At 43.0% G+C, this 24,575-nt stretch overlaps 1 protein-coding gene across 4 annotated transcripts in view; it reads right to left on the bottom strand.

Moving 5' to 3' along the window:
- OSBPL2 (oxysterol binding protein like 2) overlaps window positions 1-24,575 on the bottom strand; it is a 65,188-nt gene that overhangs the window by 24,386 nt on the left and 16,227 nt on the right. The window contains exons 1-3 of one of the 4 annotated variants that reach the window (XM_063459600.1): window positions 16,450-16,527; window positions 7,833-7,972; window positions 84-216 (exon numbers count right to left, since the gene is read on the bottom strand). In XM_063459600.1, coding sequence (XP_063315670.1) covers window positions 84-216; window positions 7,833-7,869 — 170 coding nt within the window. In that variant the 5' untranslated portion in view covers window positions 7,870-7,972; window positions 16,450-16,527. Of the gene's footprint in view, window positions 1-83; window positions 217-5,479; window positions 5,505-7,832; window positions 7,973-16,449; window positions 16,528-24,575 lie in introns of those variants that run through there. The other 3 variants (XM_063459601.1, XM_063459603.1, XM_063459602.1) reach the window with 3 other exon arrangements.

Raw genomic sequence — 24,575 nt, forward strand, 5'->3', positions numbered from 1 at the left:
TTCGAAATCCTATAAATTAACACGTTGAGTGATGAAGTGGTGAATTCTGTACCCGCAGAACAGTCTCCCCAAACCAAACTCACCGAGGTTTCTTCACCCCATTTTCCTGTAGGCTGCTCTCCACCTTGGCGGCTGACGCTGGCTCTGTGACGGTCATGTCCAAACTCCTATGGTTAGTGTCCACAAACTCTGCGGATGAGTTGTCCGAGTCGGTGCCTGTGAGGAAGTGAAAGGACACAGAGAGCGTTAGACAGCTGGCACTGAACTCCGTTAACTCTGAGTATGAAGGTCTGGGTGTGCGTCTGTCACAACTGGTGGAGGTTGTGCAAGAGTAAGCATTACTCTACACAATCAGACAACGAATAAAGTCCAACACTAGTTCCTCTAATAATGAGACCTCGGTCATCAGGGATACTTAACCCATTGTGTACACTGAGCTTAACAACAACAACATGTAACCCTCTCCTTCCTCCGCAGCACGTTATGCAACACTTGAATCAGTTCCCACAGGTAGTGGATTACATCATAATTTGATACGGTATTTAGTGGGGTGAAATGTTCACGTGTGTTTACACCTGTATCTGGCACGTGGAGAGGCAGAGACAGGGGCACACCTGGTCCTCAGGGGTACTAATCCACACAGAGATTAAAGATTTATTTTTACCGACATGGAACTAGTTAATAACTGTGCACTGATAAGCATTTGGTACCAGGGACTCGGGATGACTGGACTTTAACATCTCTCTGCATGATTGCAAAAGCTAGCCAGATATACACAGTGCTGTACAAACCTCCACTAACCAGATATACACAGTGCTGTACAAACCTCCACTAACCAGATATACACAGTGCTGTACAAACCTCCACTAACCAGATATACACAGTGCTGTACAGACCTTCACTAATCAGATATATATAGTGCTGTACAAACCTCCACTAACCAGATATACACAGTGCTGTACAAACCTCCACTAACCAGATATACACAGTGCTGTACAAACCTCCACTAACCAGATATACACAGTGCTGTACAAACCTCCACTAACCAGATATATATAGTGCTGTACAGACCTTCACTAATCAGATATATACAGTGCTGTACAAACCTCCACTAACCAGATATACACAGTGCTGTACAAACCTCCACTAACCAGATATACACAGTGCTGTACAAACCTCCACTAACCAGATATATATAGTGCTGTACAGACCTTCACTAATCAGATATATATAGTGCTGTACCGACCTCCACTAACCAGATATATATAGTGCTGTACCGACCTCCACTAACCAGATATATACAGTGCTGTACCGACCTCCACTAACCAGATATATACAGTGCTGTACAAACCTCCACTAACCAGATATATACAGTGCTGTACCGACCTCCACTAACCAAATATATATAGTGCTGTACCGACCTCCACTAATCAGATATATACAGTGCTGTACCGACCTCCACTAGCCAGATATACACAGTGCTGTACAGACCTTCACTAACCAGATATATACAGTGCTGTACAAACCTCCACTAACCAGATATACACAGTGCTGTACAGACCTTCACTAACCAGATATATACAGTGCTGTGCAGACCTTCACTAACCAGATATACACAGTGCTGTACAGACCTCCACTAACCAGATATATATAGTGCTGTGCAGACCTTCACTAACCAGATATATACAGTGCTGTGCAGACCTTCACTAACCAGATATACACAGTGCTGTACAGACCTTCACTAACCAGATATATACAGTGCTGTACAAACCTCCACTAACCAGATATATACAGGGAGTGCAGAATTATTAGGCAAGTTGTATTTTTGAGGATTAATTTTATTATTGAACAACAACCATGTTCTCAATGAACCCAAAAAACTCATTAATATCAAAGCTGAATATTTTTGGAAGTAGTTTTTAGTTTGTTTTTAGTTATAGCTATTTTAGGGGGATATCTGTGTGTGCAGGTGACTATTACTGTGCATAATTATTAGGCAACTTAACAAAAAACAAATATATACCCATTTCAATTATTTATTTTTACCAGTGAAACCAATATAACATCTCAACATTCACAAATATACATTTCTGACATTCAAAAACATAACAAAAACAAATCAGTGACCAATATAGCCACCTTTCTTTGCAAGGACACTCAAAAGCCTGCCATCCATGGATTCTGTCAGTGTTTTGATCTGTTCACCATCAACATTGCGTGCAGCAGCAACCACAGCCTCCCAGACACTGTTCAGAGAGGTGCACTGTTTTCCCTCCTTGTAAATCTCACATTTGATGATGGACCACAGGTTCTCAATGGGGTTCAGATCAGGTGAACAAGGAGGCCATGTCATTGGATTTTCTTCTTTTATACCCTTTCTTGCCAGCCACGCTGTGGAGTACTTGGACGCGTGTGATGGAGCATTGTCCTGCATGAAAATCATGTTTTTCTTGAAGGATGCAGACTTCTTCCTGTACCACTGCTTGAAGAAGGTGTCTTCCAGAAACTGGGAGTTGAGCTTGACTCCATCCTCAACCCGAAAAGGCCCCACAAGCTCATCTTTGATGATACCAGCCCAAACCAGTACTCCACCTCCACCTTGCTGGCATCTGAGTCGGACTGGAGCTCTCTGCCCTTTACCAATCCATCCATCTGGCCCATCAAGACTCACTCTCATTTCATCAGTCCATAAAACCTTATAAAAATCAGTCTTGAGATATTTCTTGGCCCAGTCTTGACGTTTCAGCTTGTGTGTCTTGTTCAGTGTTGGTCGTCTTTGAGCCTTTCTTACCTTGGCCATGTCTCTGAGTATTGCACACCTTGTGCTTTCGGGCACTCCAGTGATGTTGCAGCTCTGAAATATGGCCAAACTGGTGGCAAGTGGCATCTTGGCAGCTGCACGCTTGACTTTTCTCAGTTCATGGGCAGTTATTTTGCGCCTTGGTTTCTCCACACGCTTCTTGCGACCCTGTTGACTATTTTGAATGAAACGCTTGATTGTTCGATGATCACGCTTCAGAAGCTTTGCAATTTTAAGAGTGCTGCATCCCTCTGCAAGATATCTCACTATTTTTGACTTTTCTGAGCCTGTCAAGTCCTTCTTTTGACCCATTTTGCCAAAGGAAAGGAGGTTGCCTAATAATTATGCACACCTGATATAGGGTGTTGATGTCATTAGACCACACCCCTTCTCATTACAGAGATGCACATCACCTAATATGCTTAATTGGTAGTAGGCTTTCGAGCACTAACCAGATATATATAGTGCTGTACCGACCTCCACTAACCAGATATATACAGTGCTGTACCGACCTCCACTAGCCAGATATACACAGTGCTGTACAGACCTTCACTAACCAGATATATACAGTGCTGTACAGACCTCCACTAACCAGATATATATATAGTGCTGTACCGACCTCCACTAACCAGATATATATAGTGCTGTACAGACCTCCACTAACCAGATATATACAGTGCTGTACAGACCTCCACTAACCAGATATATACAGTGCTGTACAGACCTTCACTAACCAGATATATACAGTGCTGTACAGACCTCCACTAACCAGATATATACAGTGCTGTACAGACCTCCACTAACCAGATATATACAGTGCTGTACAGACCTCCACTAACCAGATATATACAGTGCTGTACAGACCTCCACTAACCAGATATATACAGTGCTGTACAGACCTTCACTAACCAGATATATATAGTGCTGTACAGACCTTCACTAACCAGATATATACAGTGCTGTACCGACCTCCACTAACCAGATATATACAGTGCTATACAGACCTCCACTAACCAGATATATACAGTGCTGTACCGACCTCCACTAACCAGATATATACAGTGCTGTACCGACCTCCACTAACCAGATATATATAGTGCTGTACCGACCTCCACTAACCAGATATATACAGTGCTGTACAGACCTTCACTAACCAGATATATACAGTGCTGTACCGACCTCCACTAACCAGATATATACAGTGCTGTACAGACCTCCACTAACCAGATATATATAGTGCTGTGCAGACCTTCACTAACCAGATATATACAGTGCTGTACCGACCTCCACTAACCAGATATATACAGTGCTGTACAGACCTCCACTAACCAGATATATATAGTGCTGTAAATATATATATATAGTGCTGTGCATAACAGTAAAATTATTCTCAAAACGCCACCAAAATTATGGCGGCGGGGAAAATGCACACATCTAATGTGTCAGCCATAAATGGAGCATATCAAAGAAATGGATATTAGGGCGCTAAAAAGGCAACTGATAAAAAAAAAAAAAAATCCAACAGATGAAATAAATTGCATCAAAATTAAACATTAAAATGTTAACAACACTTTGATAACTGCCCCACTGAACAAATTATATTCGTGTATCAACAGCTGGCCTGATTGAGAACTTGCAGTCAACATGAATGCTAATGAACTGGAAACCATGTGAGATATTGCAGCCAATAGAGTGGTTTTAGAACAATTCTCCAGCTCAGCTATTTTATCCTGTATTTGGCAATTCTGTTTTTAGTTCACTAGAGTTCGTTGTGGAGAATCCGATTCCTGACAGAGTAGAATATTTTTTTCTTTGCGGCCGAGAGCTCAGTAAGAAGGTATTATAGTATAATATGAACGTCCAGCCCATATCATTACTGCTCTCACTGTATTGAAGCCATTACACAGCTCTGCGAGGCAACCTCAAGTAGTTCAACATTAAACAGGTGCCAATCTGGGCCTCGAAATGAAAGTACCATTGGAGACAGAGATTGAATCATCACATCTGGCTGCCAGGGGAACCATGCCACGTGGGCCGGCTGGGGCGTATTTATACACTTTATTCCTCAGACAATAATCTATTATTAAGTCTCCATGGGTGCACAGAGGACAATGCAGCCCAAATAACCTGTTTGTGTGTACACACATACCCAATGCAGAATGCAGAATGTAGCCGGATCTATTTTTTGTTGTTGTGTAAACTCACACAAAGTATACACGGAGATACAGGAGCAGAAACCCCTACGGCACATTCTGCACACAATACCTACATAGCATTATACAGCTGATTCCACAGGAGTCTGAGAACTGATTTCATTTGGCATGACGTGGCACATAGATAGAATAAACTACACAGGAATACACGGTTTATTTAAAGTAGGGAGGAAGGACCAAAAGCGGCCTTCATCATATCGCTTACTGCAGGTATAATACTCCATATTATGGGGGGTTGTGGGACCCCATCGGATAGAGCACAAGGCCGTGTTTACTTCCACTGCTGCTTCCTTTTACTCTGTGCTGTCTTTTTAATTCATGGTGGATTTGCTACATTTCTAGTGTAAACACAACACACACACAGGTAAGGACAGACACACTGTAACATTACCGCACAGTAAGAAAGCCATTAAATCCCCACAGACCTCCTTGCTTTCACACCGGTATGGCACAAAGAAAGACTTACCGTATAACCAGAGCACTCAGAGCAAGCTGCTCCTCAGGTTACTGAAATCCGAATGAGCGTAAATCGCAAATACATAACATTAAGTAACCGAACACCATGTTTACAAGAACCGACATGTCCACACTGTGCTGCAGCGCCCGAGGCCGATAAAGTGCAACTTTCACTTTATTGCAAGCAACTCTGAGAAGACTGCTGCCTCAGAATGGGTTAAACCACTAACAACTGATTAACTTTATACACACACAAGACTGCCCTGTGTCTAAGAAAGCAAGACAGAACGTGTGCAGTCTGAGAACTATCTGAATCCCTTCAGCCACTAATAGGACACCCTCAGTTTTCTATGGAAGCATTGTACATAGCCCAGAAGTCCCTTCACAAGTACCCTGTAGATCAGCTGTCAAATTTCTACTGAAATGTCTATGGTCCACTGGTAGCTTCATTCATGAAAAAGATTAACAAGGCTCTCTGGCACACAGTGGCTCAGTACAGCTGTAAGGTGCTATCACGTACAGTGATTCTACTGCAATGAAAATAAAACATGGTGAGACAGGGTTAACAATTTATCAAATAAATAAATCTGAAACTTGTCCCAGATGAATCATTGAGATGAACTGGAAAACTGCAGGCTAAAGTAATCAAACTGGTAAAACATTGAATACAGTGATTTTTATTTTTTTTTCCATTTCAGCTTATCTGTCCTTTAAGGGATAATATATGCTCCAAACATGAAATAATCAAATAATGAAAGTGTATAGATCATGCCCCTGCAGTCTAACTGCCCAATTTGCTGTCATTTAGGCTGTAGCGGAGTAGAGGTATAATCCACGATATCTCCGCTGGTAGTCGTAGGCAGAATACAAATCTAAGGTAGCGTAATAATCCCGATCCCAATCCCCAACAACGGGATGACACACAGTTTGGGAGTCAACTGAACTTTTATTGAACCACAACCGGTTTTATACACATCCCCATGCAAGGAGTTTCTTTAATTACATTCCAGGGGTTTTCCCCTGGTAAACTGTGTGGAAAACTTTGTGTATAGTAACATTTCCCATCATCCTTTTCTGTACTGGAGAGATAATTGCGTAAGAGTACACCTTTAATTACATTATCTCTCCGTACAGAAAATCACACAATATTGGTTAAAATACATAATTCGCAAAATATGTGTCTGAACTCCACGAAAGAAGAATCTGTTGAATTACCGCTCAGGTCCGTTCGTTAGAATAGAAAAGCCATTCAAATGAAGTTCTGGGCGGTCTGCCACGAGGCGCAAGCCCCAAAATAGTTCCAGGCAATTGCAGGCTTTGACTGGTCTTCTTTCGCGAGTTCATCCGAATTAACCATTGAAAATACATATTAATATACTGCATAGTTGTGTGTAGGAAGTTCGTGGGTTTCAATTAGTCGAGCGCTGTTCCATTTAGACGAACGGGTCTATTTGCATGAACGGCATGGAAGTCCAGCGGTGTTCGCGAGGTCTAGTAGCCGATTTTAGTTCCAAACACTGCTGGGCGTTCGTGCGCAAAGATGGTCGCCACCACGTGTTCGTTCATACGAACGGCGACCACCCATTAAACCATTAGGGTTTTGCGGTTTTCACTATGTTGCCAGTTGTTAATTGGAGACACACAACTCCTTTGTGTGGTCCTCCATTCGGCATTTTATTCATTTTCACGAACAGTACATCCTTATTCTGTTCGTGAAGTTAACATACGAATACACAGTTTTTACATGGGAGAAATAGGCGAATGAACCCCGTTCTTGCACAATGAAGTGGCTAGGTTTGCCACATAGGCGTTAAATCCCTTTGTTTATACAGGCCAAGTCACGCCTCCCTACATGTGACTTGCAGTCTTCCTAAACACTTCCTGTAAAGTGAGCTCTAATGTTTACACTTCCTTTATTTCAAGCGCTGTTTAATTTAGAATGTCTTAACTCCTGCACTAATAGCCTGCTAGACCCTGAAGGAGCCTCCTGTATGTGACTAAAGTTTTATTTACAGAGCAGGAGAAAACTTATAAAGGAAGTTAAGATCTGATTGAAAATTAAATCATTTTTTATGCAGGATGTGTGAATCACATCCAGAGGTGGTGTGGCTAGGGCTGCAACAGAAACAAAACTGATTTAACTCCTGAATTGCAGATAATTGAGCAGTAAGTCTGCAGGGGCATGATCCATGCACAATAACTTCTTTATTAATCTAAAGTTGTTTTAATGCCTATAATGTCCCTTTAAGTCTTTGATTCAGGTGCCAATTCTCCAGATTTCGCTGTATAGTAACAACCCTGACAATATACAGTCAAATCTTGCGCTCCCCTCATATCAGCACAATAATCAATGACAAACCAACCTGCTTCGGCATCAAAAAACTCCTCCTCGCTGTTCATCCTTCTCTGCTAGGTGTCCGATCTCTGCTGAGGCTGTTAGTGCATTTTTTCTGGGAGAATCGTCACGCAAACAGTATAGGTTAGCAATCAGGCTGGCACGGAGCTGAAACACAGGAGGGGGACATTAACAACAGCATAATCACGCTTATCTGATTCCCTCTACTGTGTTACATGTGCAACTGAAACCCCAGTCAGGTCAGCCATAATGACATGCAAATGTTAGTTTATTGCATTTAAAAATAAAGTTATTACCAATCATATTCTCACTGACTGGTTATCACAATCATCCTCCTATTTACATCTGAGTGAACTTTACAGGAATTTGGATTAATTGTACGGATTTATGAAGTACAAACATAAACCATAAAGGACAACGGACAGAATTGGAAAATCTAAGACAACTAGCCAGACTGATCATGGCGGAGGGTAAACAGACAAGGAACACTCCATTAGAGCATATTATTGTAAACGTGACATCAAATGTCATTCATATTGTGCCAATCTATCTAGGGATCAAAACAAAAGGTGAATTTTTCTTTTTTTTGAGTTTTCACATTTTTATTGTGTGTAATTTCCAAGTATTGACCGTTACCGTAGAAACCGGTGAAGTTTCAATAGGTTGCCATTTTAATTTCCCCAGGGAGGGGAACAAGTGACATCTGTAAAAAATAAAACTCAAACAAAAGACAAAAAGAAAAACATGAGAGAAATTTCCCCGAAGTGGGAAAGACACAGAATTGATTTATTTCTCTCTGATTGACAAAGTCCTCGTGAAGAATTACCAATATGAAACGGCATATAATTAAATGTGAATATTATGCCACAGGTTGCATTTGTGCTAGAGAAATTTTTAACCGGGAAATTACTTTGACCAACAAAAGACCCCCCCACACCTCACCCCCCCCCCCCCCCCAAAAAAAATCACTGAATAACATGAAAATAGCGAGTCATTGAGATCCCTGATGTAATTGCACGACAGAGAGAAATGCGAAGTTTAGACTTGCCCTTAGTAAATAAAGAGAATTCTGTCTCGTGTGATCAAGAGTGGGAGAGAAGGAGGTCAGGGGACTCTGCATTCACATAGACCTGCCTGGGGATTTCTGAAACAGGGTGCCTGAGAATTATAGGAGTTTTAGCCAGAATAAAAAGGCATTCAATTCCCTTTTCCTGCTGTTCATGAATACAAAAAAAAAAAAAAACCCTTGCAGATATGGATATATTCAGGCTCTCAGATTTATTTCACTTTGTTGTTGTTGTTGTTAATTATAAAGAGTCAACGTATTCGGCAGTGATACACTCCATTCATTCAGCTCAGGCTCAGATAAACATCCTCGGTTGGCATATCACAGCATGAAGCCGCCGAGACCTCAAAATGACAGACATCAGGACAAGAGGGCAGACTGTGGGCACTGAGGAATACAACATGCACAGGGTCCGGGAAGCAGTCACCCAGAAGAGGAGGTAAACAGAAGAGGTTTGGAATTTATCTGTATAATGAGTCGTGAATATGAATTATAGATGACAAGGGACGTAGTGAAGTGTTCAGGAATGCTACTTACACACTTGGAGGACCTTAGAGAAATTGGTGAAGAAATGTTTTTCACCAGACAATAAATGTGTCACAAAACACTCACAGCCGAAAGGCTTTTACTGCTTTAATGAGGCCCAAAGTGCATTTACACGTGGTAAACGCTTGGTTCTGTTACCATGATCTGTTATCACCCTCCATATTTCCCAAGCATTAACTTGAATTCCAGATTTCTAGTTATTAATCGTATCATTTACCACGGATCTATCTGAGCATTAAATCCACTGCAACTAATGTTAATCTGCTGTAATTAAGCAGGGGTACAAAAATAGAGGCAGATATATACTGTGTATATGCATGAAGGTTTTATTACATGTACATGGGGGTTATGTTAAAAAACTGATTTATTTAAAAACAGTTTTCTACAAGAAATAGGTACTAGTGCATCTGCAGTGCCAAAACCAAAAAGGTTTTACATTTATGGTCAGCAATTCAGTCTTAATAGATGTACATTACAAAGAAGCTATAAAAGTACACCAGGTTTATTTATCACATTAACTGACTGAGGGAAAAGTCGTAAACAGGAGAGAAAAAACAAAAAATAAATCTGTGTGAAATGGCACAACTGGAAGTTATAGCAAAACACACCACAAGGTGAAAAGTCATCATGTAAAGCCTGATATATCAGTACAGCGCTAAAATGGGGTAAAAAAAATGAATACAAATCAAAATTATGACCAAACGGATTGCGCCTCGTAGTGGGGATTGAGCGGTGTACATGACCCCCTGTCTGTTAACACACATCCCTAATAGGACACCAAGGCGAATAGGTTAATGCAACCAATGGGAAATGCCTGCGGGATCCTGAATTTTAAGATGTGCAGATAATCAGTATGGGGTTCGTAGGTAATGAACAGAACTCAGTATGCTCAGACCTTGCATGGAACTATTACACTGGGCTTAACTCACCACCGGCGTGCGCTGTCACTTGGAGGGATTAGACAAGCTGCTTCAACCAATTCTGCTCGGATTAAGGTTAGAATCATTTATAAAAATATGTACGGTATATATTTATCTTAGATTACCCCATTAGTATGAAAACTTTGACATAGGTCAATAATAATAAATTACTTCTCTGTGGGTTGACACAAGTACTGCTTTAAAGCAAACATACAAATTGTTTATAAAGCTCCAACATGTACCGGAGCGCAGACCAATGGAGTGAATCACAACCAGTAAAATCTTTATTGTCAGTTCAGTGTACGCAGCACACGAGGTTAACATCTGCCACACAGCCCCAGCTGAACTGTGATAATCTCTACGGCCTGACTTGTGACAAAATCCCAAAACTCCAAAACAGCAGAATGTTCTCTCACTTTCACTATTGTTATTATTATTGCCATTTATATAGCGCCAACAGATTCCTTAGCGCTTTACAATATTATGAGAGGGGATTTAACTATAAATAGGACAATTACAAATAAACTTACAGGAACAATAGGTTGAAGAGAACCCTGCTCAATCGAGCTTACATTCTATATGGTGCATGATACACTCTCTCTCTCTCCCGGCGGGGAGCTGGCAAGCAGTCTGCCGGGACATTGAGCAACAATCGACCTTAACTCAGGCTGTACAGAGCCTTGACCTTCAATAATCACCCACAGCATCGCAAGGTTCAAAATCCTCCCAACAAACAAATCATAGCACGCGGTAACGGCTCTCAAAGATCTATGACTAGCCCGGGCTAATTATATCACTATCTACTAAGGAACATCTAGACATTTTCATGGCTGTACGTTGACTCAATTGTACTACATTTGTTAAGCTCTGTGAAAAAACACAATGCATGAGTTTAGTGTGGAGCTCTGTGGAAACAATGTATGGGTTTAGTGTGGAGCTCTGTGAAAACAATGCATGAGTTTAGTGTGGAGCTCTGTGAAAACAATGCATGAGTTTAGTGTGGAGCTCTGTGAAAACAATGTATGGGTTTAGTGTGGAGCTCTGTGGAAACAATGTATGAGTTTAGTGTGGAGCTCTGTGAAAACAATGTATGGGTTTAGTGTGGAGCTCTGAAAACAATGTATGGGTTTAGTGTGGAGCTCTGTGAAAACAATGTATGGTTTTAGTGTGGAGCTCTGTGGAAACAATGTATGGGTTTAGTGTGGAGCTCTGTGAAAACAATGTATGGGTTTAGTGTGGAGCTCTGTGAAAACAATGCATGAGTTTAGTGTGGAGCTATGTGAAAACAATGTATGGGTTTAGTGTGGAGCTCTGTGAAAACAATGTATGGGTTCAGTGTGGAGCTCTGTGAAAACAATGTATGGGTTTAGTGTGGAGCTCTGTGAAAACAGACAATGCATGAGTTTAGTGTGGAGCTCTGTGAAAACAATGTATGGGTTTAGTGTGGAGCTCTGTGAAAACAATGCATGAGTTTAGTGTGGAGCTCTGAAAACAATGCATGGGTTTAGTGTGGAGCTCTGAAAACAGACAATGCATGAGTTTAGTGTGGAGCTCTGTGAAAACAATGCATGAGTTTAGTGTGGAGCTCTGAAAACAATGTATGGGTTTAGTGTGGAGCTCTGTGAAAACAGACAATGCATGAGTTTAGTGTGGAGCTCTGTGAAAACAATGTATGGGTTTAGTGTGGAGCACTGTGGAAACAATGTATGGGTTTAGTGTGGAGCTCTGTGAAAACAATGTATGGGTTTAGTGTGGAGCTCTGTGAAAATAGACAATGCATGAGTTTAGTGTGGAGCTCTGAAAACAATGCATGAGTTTAGTGTGGAGCTATGTGAAAACAATGTATGGGTTTAGTGTGGAGCTCTGTGAAAATAGACAATGCATGAGTTTAGTGTGGAGCTCTGAAAACAATGCATGGCTTTAGTGTGGAGCTCTGTGGAAACAATGCATGGGTTTAGTGTGGAGCTCTGTGGAAACAATGCATGGGTTTAGTGTGGAGCTCTGTGGAAACAATGCATGGGTTTAGTGTGGAGCTCGGTGAAAACAATGCATGGGTTTAGTGTGGAGCTCTGTGGAAACAATGTATGAGTTTAGTGTGGAGCTCTGTGGAGACAATGCATGAGTTTAGTGTGGAGCTCTGAAAACAATGCATGGGTTTAGTGTGGAGCTCTGAAAACAATGCATGGGTTTAGTGTGGAGCTCTGTGGAAACAATGCATGGGTTTAGTGTGGAGCTCTGTGGAAACAATGCATGGGTTTAGTGTGGAGCTCTGTGGAAACAATGCATGGGTTTAGTGTGGAGCTCGGTGAAAACAATGCATGGGTTTAGTGTGGAGCTCTGTGAAAACAATGTATGGTTTAGTGTGGAGCTCTGTGGAAACAATGTATGAGTTTAGTGTGGAGCTCTGTGAAAACAATGTATGGGTTTAGTGTGGAGCTTCCGTGGAAACAATGTATGGGTTTAGTGTGGAGCTCTGTGGAAACAATGTATGGGTTTAGTGTGGAGCTCTGTGGTAACAATGTATGGGTTTAGTGTGGAGATCTGTGGTAACAATGTATGGGTTTTGTGTGGAGCTCTGTGGTAACAATGCATGGGTTTAGTGTGGAGCTCTGTGGAAACAATGTATGAGTTTAGTGTGGAGCTCTGAAAATAATGCATGAGTTTAGTGTGGCGCTTTGTAAAAACAGACATAATGAATGGGTTTAGTATGGAGCTCTGTGAAAACAGATACAATGCATGGGTTTAATGTGGAGCTCTGTGAAAACAGATACAATGCATGGGTTTAATGTGGAGCTCTGTGAAAACAGATACAATGCATGGGTTTAATGTGGAGCTCTGTGAAAACAGATACAATGCCGGAGCTGACAGTCGAGTTCCATATTAGTGAGCCAGGCCGCAAACATACAGCACTCCAAGAGTAACATGACAAAGGAATGTGTATAAACATGGCCAGAATCACCACAACCAGAGCATATTAAAAATCTAAAGCATGTAATGCCACGCAGAATATGTTTAGATAATAATAATACAGCACAGACACACAGACTGCAAAGAAATGTCAAGTGCCCCTATACCCGCCTGTCTTAAACTGTAAGAATATATCAAACATTCACACACATTATAAATACACACACACACACATATATATTATATGATAAACACACACACACACTATATATAGATACACACATTATATATAGACACACACACACACACACTATAGATACACACACACACCTATAGCATATTAGAAACATGTATACACACACACGTACCCCCCTTTACCCCACAGAAAAAAATCCTCCTCGGGAGATTAAAATTCAATTTGGGACATAAATAATCATTTGAGAGACCAATCAAACAAATCTACACACCTCATATATTGCGTGAACAGCTCCCTGCCAGAGATAGCCCTGGGCGATGGTATAACAGAGACATTAATTGACATAGGCATTCAGGAATAAAGGTATTTATTGATCCCGGTTACTGGGTTTTACTGATTGTCAGGATGCACAAAGTATGAGTCAAACCTGTTCCACTGCATTTCATATAATCGCCACGTCATCTGGTGTAGCCCTTTCTCCTAGATGTAATCACTAAACCGGGATTTGTAGAGATCTGACAAGGAACTTCAAAGTTCAGACCAGAAAAGCCGAATTCGACTATTTTATTTATTTATTTTTGTCCTAAATTGTCAATTCTCCACCATTTGTTTACTGAATAAACCCCGCTTTATATGCAACTCCAGTAAAGAGTGTTTAGAGGGACACTCCAGACCCCTAGAGGACTATAGCTTGCTGAAAAGCATTACAAAAAGTGCAGATTTCACTAAATTAACCTTGTTACACTCCCAACTGTCAATCAGAGAACAGGTCATGTTACTTCATGGTTTGCTCAGCTCAATTGAGCTAAACTCAAGAGGCAGCAATTGCTCAGAGCACCTGCCTTGCAAAGACTGCTCATTGAGCTGTATTGGGAAGTCTGTGATTGGACAGTTACAGAAAGTCTGGGCGGGGTTAGAAGAGGAGGGCTTGTTAAGGCTGCAGACTAGAAATGTGCAGGCTTTACAGGCTGCTTTTAGATATAACTCCAATAAAAAAATGCATAATGAAATGCATGTAAGTGTTCACTTGGGATATATCTACCAAACAGTGATTTCTATTTATTTTGTATTTGGGCAGTGGATTGCCTCTTTAAGTATAGACATTGAGTTGTGGGGCTCACACATGGATATTACACAGCATTGCACTCATTGATATAATGAATACATTGATATCGGGATATTTTGTACTTTTAGATTCCTCTTCTTTCTCTACAATGGCTGACTGCAGCTGTACTTTCCCATTACAAAGTGTGGTAACCATCAATGTCTACTGCACAGGCCGCTAGTGATGGCACTCTAAACATTATGGGTATCAATGGATAGTGCCCTGAGCTAAAGTTCAATAAGGAACATATAATCTATTTGTTTGCTGGCCATTCCGCTAGCACAATGCATTACATCAAAGCTAGACTCCCCTATGGATAATTACGGGACACACAGTTTGCTGATCATGGAGATACTGGACGGCAATCGCGTCGGCTATCGAAGTGTTTTAATTCCTAAAGCACCAGCACAGTCTACCAGGGGGCATTCTGGTCAGTTGTCAGAAAGGACAATTGCCCTAAAGCAGGCAAACCCCACTGACATACCAACAGCCATGGCCCTACTGGACATCCAAGGAGGATTGAAACCATCATCACCGTAGGTACCTGGTCACAAAAAAAGTGTTAACTCTGACTACCCTGCAAACAGACCAATGAACATGTGGGACTGCAGCCGTCTTAATCATATGAGAACACGCAGTTCTATCATTTTCCCTTATTACATTTTGTATAACATAATGTTACTCCTGTTCTATGGATTTATCCCTCTTGCTACAGGAGCCAGATTAAATAATGTGAATGTTTGCATTAGAACTGCTTGTATAATGAGCCCGCGTGACACTATTGGGCTAGAGGTCGTCAGTCATGTTTGTTATTTCTCATGATATTGAGCTTTTTAAAGTGACGCTAACCCCATGCGGAGTTAGGGAAGCATTTCTCTTCAAGTGAAACATCAGACCTTGATAATCATAATTAGATGATCTAACTGATTCTAGCTATTCTCTGTTAGTCGTAATAGAATTCTCAGTAATGTTGTCAATATATCTTAAAGTCAAGTAGTGTTAGGTAGGAGCTGTAGTGATTCTATTAACCTCTTTTAACATTATTATTTATCTGAAAGTGTACAGATATGATATGCGTTTGCTACTGTCTACATATATTACATTAAAATCTGCAGTTTTGAAGTGCTTAAAACTGCAATAAAAACAGAAAACAAAACACACTAACAGGTCCACAGTAATACTACAAGCTGCCCACTTTAAACCTTTAATATGTAACATATGAATCGTGTTTACACTACAAACAGTAAGTGTACATTATCGAGCCAAACGTTCCGTCAAAGAAGGAAGGTTACAGACGCAATTACAATCCAGCCCTGTGAGATGAATTGCTTAGAGCCATCTCCTAATAATACGAGAAGCGTCCTCTGCCGTCTGTAACCCGGCTGGAAGTGTGCAATCTTTTAGGCAACCACAAAATTAAACAAATAAAATACTAGCCGAAAGAGGAAATATCGCTGTTTCCCAACTCAAAACAAAACCAGTGAAAATATTTAGAGGAAAAAAAAAACCCCAAAAACTGTTTACACAGAGCGCAAACGTGTACACAGCTGACTGACAGAGTGCCAGTTATTTAACTCGCAAGACGTGGCACAGTTTCAGCTTCCAGGGCTAATTTCGCTGTCAAACCCAGCCAGGTGATGGCAGCAAGGCTAGCGATTACAGCTCTCTGGTTAACAGCCGAGAACACAGCAATCATTTTACATATAGCAACACTGTCAATAGTGCTCTCACAACTGAATTATCCTTTTAAAAAGACTAACTATCCAAACCTCTGTCCGAGCTAGGACTTCTAAACTAGGACTAACACAGCTGGCAGAGCCAGATATAACCCAAATAAAACAAACTGGGAGGTCGCTGGGCTGAAGGACAAATATTATCATTTACCTGCTATGGGCTGTGTGGACACTGTCCGTGCTGGCACTTTGCCTCAGAGATGTGAAATGTTGACACTGCACTCACAGGGAGTTTGTATAGAATGCAGTTTGCAGATCAGAACGACAGGTAGAACAGGTATAATGAGAATTAAACTTTCTGTTACGGTAACCTAGCAACATACAACAATGGCGACACCTACATAGTTCACTCGATAAAGCAACATATTGATTTTATATAGACTATAGCCATCTACGCCGACTGGTAAACATAATAAAATTATTCAACAAAATCGGCCAAACATCCCTTGTTGTCAGTTCTGCATACAATATAAAAACTTTGTGTTGGTGTGAGCCGACGCAGAGCAGCTATGCCATATTAAGGGTGTCAGACTATTTAACAAAAATGTATTATATCTCACGGATTAAGTCTAATCTAACCAGCTACACATCTCATACCCACCAACTCTCCCGGATACGGCAGGCAGTCCCTAGTTTTCAGTCAATATTGCAGTTGGCTGCTGGAAATGTAGCACAGTCCCGTATGTTTCAATATGAGTGTTTCCATTCTCAGAGACAGGCCTGGATTTGTTCTATGTCTCCACTCTCCCCGCGCAGTGCCAAGAACACTCAGGGACACACAAAGAGGGGACCACCCAGTGGCAGAGTGCCCTTGGACAGTGGTTATTCAATAGGCACATAGCACTATATGAACAAACCCCAGAAAATCTGGATAAAAAATAAAGTTACAGGGACACTTTACTGAATAATCAGACAATAAAGAGGAGGGGCCACACTGATATAAAGGATGGCCCGGTAAAGGATGAAATAGTGACATTTCTATTAGCTCTATCTTGTCTCCTATTTATATTATATATTGCACTGTGATCTCAATTGTTTTATCTTTAGGATTAGATAAGTTGTTTCCTAAGACACAGTGAGATAAGTGATATTGTATATTTGTCACAGTTGTGATTGTGAGAATTTGTATTATCTCAATTTAATGTAACGCTCCACTTCATATTCACTTGTCTGAGGTTTTAGTGTGTATTCCAGTAAGGGGCACCACACAAAGTGTTATAGCAGCATAAATAAATAATTAACAGGCCAAGGCACAATGTATAGAGACCGGTGAAATTATTCTATAATTAATATTTAACTTGGCAAATGACATTAACGCCAAGCCGGGAGAGGGAAGTGATCTTGACAGAGACGATCCACAGCGGGAGATATGGAGTCAGTATAAGGATTCACACACAGGGTCCTGGATTCAGAATTACTGGGAATCTAGTGAGGAAAATGGGGCGAGCTGCTAAAAAGCCCTGGTTCCAAATCCTCTTGCTCTAGGTTGGGCACATCTTGCCCTGCTTGCCGATACATTTAATCTGCTCTTACACCAATCTCTGTATTTACCCAGCAAATAGCCTGTGTAATTATTAACCAACCAGCAGGTGGTAGGGGGTAGTATGTGTTACTGCCAGCATCCTGCCTGCCGCGCATACTGTAATATCACGTGGGGTTCCTGGCGCAGTGTGTAATATTCTTATCTCCCTTGCCCAACTAAGTACAATCTTGCATTCTGTAGTATGAAAGTGTCCTGACTCTCCTACAACATACACAAGGTCATTAACTAAAGTGAGATTTACTTGAAATTTAAAGATAAAAGTGCCTGTAAAGCACCCAGACCTCTTTGTCTCAATGAAGCGTTCTGGGTGCAGCTCCCCTCTTAGTCGTCATGTAAAGCATTATCGTTAAAAATATACAGCCGTGCTTACATTACAGGGTTAAATACGTCTTCCAGACCGCCACTAATTGTGCTTTTTCCTGTGAGAACCGAGTCACAGCTAACCTCCACATGCATGCGCTTTTCATCCCCAATGCGCCACATTGGCTTGGATTTTTAGAAACGTTGGCATGACATCCCAGTAGACAGGTCAAGTGGTTACAGTGACTTAATCTCCGGGCTGGAAAATAGGGTAAGTAAAAACCTTTTTTCACAATTAGATTTAGATGAATACAATACAACAGCCAAACTGAATATGGAGCTATATTTTTCAGATTTAGCTAGATTAGCCTAACATTCAAAACTCCCTTTGGCATTTTAACAATACATATTTTATAGCATTCCCCTGACCGAAGCAAAACAATACAATTGCCAAACTTCAATCAGTAAATAGCCGAGCTGCAATTGTAGCGGAGATAGAGAATTTACCTTATCAGCTATTTTTGCCAACATTACATTTCGACTTTAATTTTGAACAAAGCGGAATTGGGTAATTTCACTTTTGAGATTTCTACATTAAAATCCTTAAAGGGTGGGATAACATTTTAAATAACATTAAAAACAGTATGGGGGGGCGGAGCCTAATAGCAAAGCGGAGAGGTCGCATGGCGCCGAAGCTCCAGAGAAACAACCACAGTTTCAGTCACACCAGACCAGCAAAACCGCCCAAAACCGATACAAATACCGGCAAGAGGTGGCAGACCAGTCATGGGTCGAAAATCCAAAAAACCGAAGCCGGACCAGCCGGGACAAAACCACGATATCGGGGCGATGTGGAGGCAAGCGCACGGAGCAGCAGGGCCCAAGATGGCTGCCCTAGCCGACACATACTCCGACCTATACGACGAAACCTCCCTGGAGGAGGACGCGCTAGTTATGCCGAGACCACCGGCTGCCATGACCAAGCCCCAGGCCCCAGACGGGGCGCCGATCACAACATCGGTACTAAAGACCCTGCTGGCTGACTTACAGTCCACGCTACAAGGTGACATAGCCACCCTCCGTGTGGAGCTGCAAGGCATAAACTTGAGGCTGGGCGCCATGGAAGTCACCTCAGCAGCACAAGGCACGAGCATCACCTCCATGCAGACGGAGATTGCGAACCTTCAACAAAAAAATGCAGAATTCGTACGGAGGTTCGCCGCTGTAGAGGACGAGCGCCGAGCAGCTAACATAAAAGTAAGGGGACTGCCCGACGACATACCTGCCAAGGAACTACCGCACTACATACGCAGGCTACTGGCAGAATTACTCTCACCAAAAGCAGCCAAAGCCATCCAACTCGACGGCACATTCAGGGTCCCGAAACCGGCCAGAGCCCCAGCAACGGCCACTCGCGACCTAATAATTCGCTTCCAGCACAGAAAGGACAGGGCCGCAACCCTGGCAGCGGCTAGAGACAGGGCACAACTCATGTTTGAGGGCCACGCCTTGTCTTTCTTTGTAGATCTCACGGGAGGCACTTTGGCCTGGAGAGGGTCGTTAAAACCCTTCACCACACTTCTCAGACAAAGGGACATACCATACAGATGGCGCCCGACTGCTCCCTTCTCATCCAGAAGGGCGAAGACAAACATGTGGTACACGACCTCCAGGGAGCACGGGACTTACTTCATGCTTTGGGTCTACCACAGGACACCATGCACCGCACGGCACCCCAGACGACCACAAGGCTTCCACACAGCTGGGACCCTGAACGGGTAACAACTTTTGTGCCGCGACGACCCAGGCAGGAACCTTCTGAAGGAGCCGACACCTAGAGACCCGGAACGACCCACAAACCGTTTTCCTGACTCTATTGGGACAGTGCACAATTTATTATTTAGCCACAACTCCTTGGCATCTTGACTTACCATTTTGACTTACCATCTATCTAGCCCTTTACCAGTCAAACTTATATTGTTTTTGTTATCTCTACCGATCAGTTGGAACATGCTCTACCTTACCATGGCGACCGCACACACGGCCACCTCTCCGCTCCCACTACTCTTAGATACCACAGTATGACACACTCAGACCTCCTCCCCCCCGCCCCCCCGTCGGTTAAGAGGACCCACGGGGTGACACGCGAGGGAACAGCAAAATGACACACAACTACTTATGTAAAGCAGCAGCGTAGATGACAAGACCTACACACGACACAGACGTACGCAATCACTACTATAGCATTGACCCAGAGTACACAGAATGCTGATACTCTAGTTAGATTTACACAAAAACCCAACATCGCCTATTGGAAGTAAAGATTACCCCTCAGAGCGGAATACATGACCCTGACGCGTAGTTCAAAGTTTGAGTCTCCCCGCAACCTATTATAATAGCCAGCAATGATTACACAGCAAAGCGCACTACCATAAGGCAGGTGTACTGATGTACTGATATAACTAATTTAGCTAGCTTAGCACCATAAAAGTGCCACTCTTGATAACTTAGCAAAATGTGTGCAATTATGCTAATATGTCTAATGTGTACATCTTAACTAGTCAGGCATTGTTTACTTGTCCCTAATCACCACTGAGCAAGGTGAAATCATACTATGTTTAATATTTTAAGTTTGTCGACCCACTCGTGACCCAACACAATAGAAGTGCAAAGCAAACATGTATTTACTATGTTTATCAGCTTAACAAGGTTCCTAGCGTGTTTTATTTACCTACGGGGAAAAAAAAAGTGCAGTTTATCTTTGCCGTGACCATGTATGCCGTTGAAATGCCTGTAACCGCTGTCGTGGCGCTACAGACTACTCTGTTTTGTAATCTAATGCACAAGAAAAATAAAGAATTAAAAAAAAAATAATAATTAGAAACAGTATGAAGTGATTTTCTCAGTTTGAGGCGACCTTGTGTAAAATAAATGGTAACAGGAGGAGATAGTGCTGTCCTCTCTGTAAAGTTTGCTCTGGGGCAGAAGCTTGGTGGGAAAACATTTTATCATAGAAATGGGGCAGTAATAATTTATGGCAGACTATAAATTGACTATCTATGACTTGTACAAGTTTAAAAGAGGGGGTATGCACTGGGCAGTATTGTATGAACCCCTCTAACCAGTAAATCCAGAGCACACTGTGGTGAAGATTGCTGGCAAACAAGGGCTGCAACGTGATGCCACTGGCTGACTGGTCCCGCTAGAATTTGCTCTGGAATCCCTGCAATCCACACTAAGTGCTGTACAAATGTTAGTTATGGCTGAATCAGGCAACACACAACGTAACTGAACCTGTTTTACAGCACTTCCAGGCCCTTCCCTGCCCCGGGGCAGAGCTAAAAACAGTGTGATAGGGTTTAACTGACACAAAGTAATTAGGCTCCTTTATCATCACATGTACAGCTACGGAATTCAGCCTCAAACTAACCACTAGGCCCCATGCTGTGCCCCCAATCAACCCCTAGGTTCCACGCTGTGCCTCCAATCAACCACTAGGCTCCACGCTGTTCCTCCAACCAACCACTAGGTTCCACGCTGTTCCTCCAACCAACCACTAGGTTCCACGCTGTGCCTCCAATCAACCACTAGGCTCCACGCTGTTCCTCCAACCTACCACTAGGTTCCACGCTGTTCCTCCAACCTACCACTAGGTTCCACGCTGTGCCTCCAACCAACCCCTAGGCTCCACGCTGTGCCTCCAACCAACCCCTAGGCTCCACGCTGTGCCTCCAACCAACCCCTAGGCTCCACGATGTGCCCCCAACCAACCCCTAGGCTCCACGCTGTGCCCCCAACCAACCCCTAGGTTCCACGCTGTGCCCCCAACCAACCCCTAGGTTCCACGCTGTGCCCCCAACCAACCCCTAGGTTCCACGCTGTGCCCCCAACCAACCCCTAGGTTCCACGCTGTGCCCCCAATCAACCCCTAGGTTCCACGCTGTGCCCCCAACCAACCCCTAGGTTCCACGCTGTGCCCCCAACCAACCCCTAGGTTCCACGCTGTGCCCCCAACCAACCCCTAGGTTCCACGCTGTGCCCCCAACCAACCCCTAGGTTCCACGCTGTGCCCCCAACCAACCCCTAGGTTCCACGCTGTGCCCCCAACCAACCCCTAGGTTCCACGCTGTGCCCCCAACCAACCCCTAGGTTCCACGCTGTGCCCCCAATCAACCACTAGGTCCCACGCTGTGCCTCCAACCAACCACGAGGTCCCACGCTGTGCCTCCAACCAACCACGAGGTCCCACGCTGTGCCTCCAACCAACCACGAGGTCCCACGCTGTGCCTCCAACCAACCACGAGGTCCCACGCTGTGCCTCCAACCAACCACTAGGCCCACGCTGTGCCTCCAACTAACCACTAGGCTCCACGCTGTTCCTCCAACCAACCACTAGGTTCCATGATGTGCCTCCAACCAACCACTAGGTCCCTCGCTGTGCCTCCAACCAACCACTAGGTCCCTCGCTGTGCCTCCAACCAACCACTAGGTCCCTCGCTGTGCCTCCAACCAACCACTAGGCCCACGTTGTGCCTCCAACTAACCATTTGGCTCCACGCTGTTTCTCCAACCAACCAGTACGCTCCATGCTGTGCCTCAAACTAACCACTATGCTTCACGCTGTGTCTCGAACTAACCACTACGCTTCACACTGTGCCTCCAACCATCCACTCCATATTGTGCCTCAATGAAAAATGCGATCAGCCTAAAAAATAAATGTGAAGCTCTGCACCTCAATGCCCTATTGTAGGCTCCGCACTGTGCCTGAAAACTGGATTTAAGACTCTGCACTCTGCTCTATAACAATTAGAAGACTCTGTAACCATCCTCAAATCTGATGATGAGGCTCCACACTCACTCTCAAATCCAAATACCGAGACCAGCTATGGCTGTAAGGCTCTGCACTCACCCTTAGCAGCCAACCACAGTTCAATGACTCACACACGGTTTGCTTCCTGCCTCATCCACCAACTAACAGTATACTGCTGGTACAATGTAATACACAAACCAGAGAGATGATGAGAATTCTCACAGCACGAGGGTTACTTCAAGTCAAAGTTCTGCTTTGGCACTGTCATCTGCTGACTTAAAAGTCAAAATTCCTGGAAAATAACAAAGACTTTGCCAAAAAGCAGGGTCACTAGCATTAACAGCAGAATGGAGCCAGTACACGCAGGGTTATTAGAGCTACACACAATACTGTACTGTGACAAGAGCCTTCTGGAAAGGCACACACCGGGCATAGTATGCAAAATCCTTCTACTTTCCCATGAGCTGCTGCTTCAGTGAAAACCATTGTAATACTTTGCTTGTTTCCACACATATTCCAGATTTAAGGCTGCCATTACAATAGATTTCAAGATTCAGGATTTATGTCCCTTTTGAAGTAAAAAAAAAAAAAAAAAATACAGACTGTCACAATTTCACTGTCCCAGAGGATCATGGGAAGAGTTCATTTGCATGAGGTGACAATATAGAGTTTAACCACTCATAGTCAAGCACTATACTAAACTCAATTATCTCACAACACAAAAGCATACATTTCCATAAAACTAACCCAAACTCCACAGGAACCCCACAAAAGTCATATCCCCTGATACCCTTGATCTGGGGGACCAGCATATTAAAAAAATCACCCAGATTGGTTCAGTTGTTCAAGAGTTACATGGAGGTCTTAATTTGACCGAAATTGGGCTGTGCGGTTGATCTATTTCGCAAAGTACAAAAAAACGAATAAATGCACGAACGGTTCCCCTGGCTCATAGGTAGCGTTTGCTCTCCTAGGTTGTGGGAACAAATCTACTTAATAGCGCTCTCCTGGCTGGTCGGTGAAAATAAGCAGGCGTTGGTGTAATTTGACCGACGTTCGGGAAGTCGAGTGTCTGGTTTTGGTTCGAGACACTCGATGACAAGTACCGCTGCCTCCTTTCGTGCGAACAAGATGGCCGCCGCTTTCTCTTGCACGTGGCGTTCGGCTATATACCAACAGCAGCAACACAGAGAGAGCACTTAATTGGCGGTTTTCTTTGAAGTGAATGAGCCTGGGGGGTGGTCGGTGTTCCGTAGGATTTTTTTTTAATGAACAGGGAAAAAACAAAAGTACCGAAATAACAGGGGTAGTTTCTCACAGCCTGAAACCCTCCTGAGAAGAAAGGGGAAATGTGAAAGTCAGTCAATACCGTATAAACAGGCAGGAATACTTCTAAATAAAGCAAGGCACAAACCCTACAGAACGGGTGGCCATCCATTCCAAATAATCACTGTCACAAGGCTAGGGACAATACTGCACTCCTCGCTATGTGCAGGAAAATACTATAATTTTAATGGACAGCTTTCTCTATAGTTCCAAGTCTTCTGACGGACTACATGGACCTCCCATTCCTATCCATAGACTTGCCAGCACCCCATTATTAACAGGCTGTCAGTCAGACAAA

This window comes from Pelobates fuscus, chromosome 6 (assembly GCF_036172605.1).
Source record: "Pelobates fuscus isolate aPelFus1 chromosome 6, aPelFus1.pri, whole genome shotgun sequence".
NCBI lineage: Eukaryota > Metazoa > Chordata > Amphibia > Anura > Pelobatidae > Pelobates > Pelobates fuscus.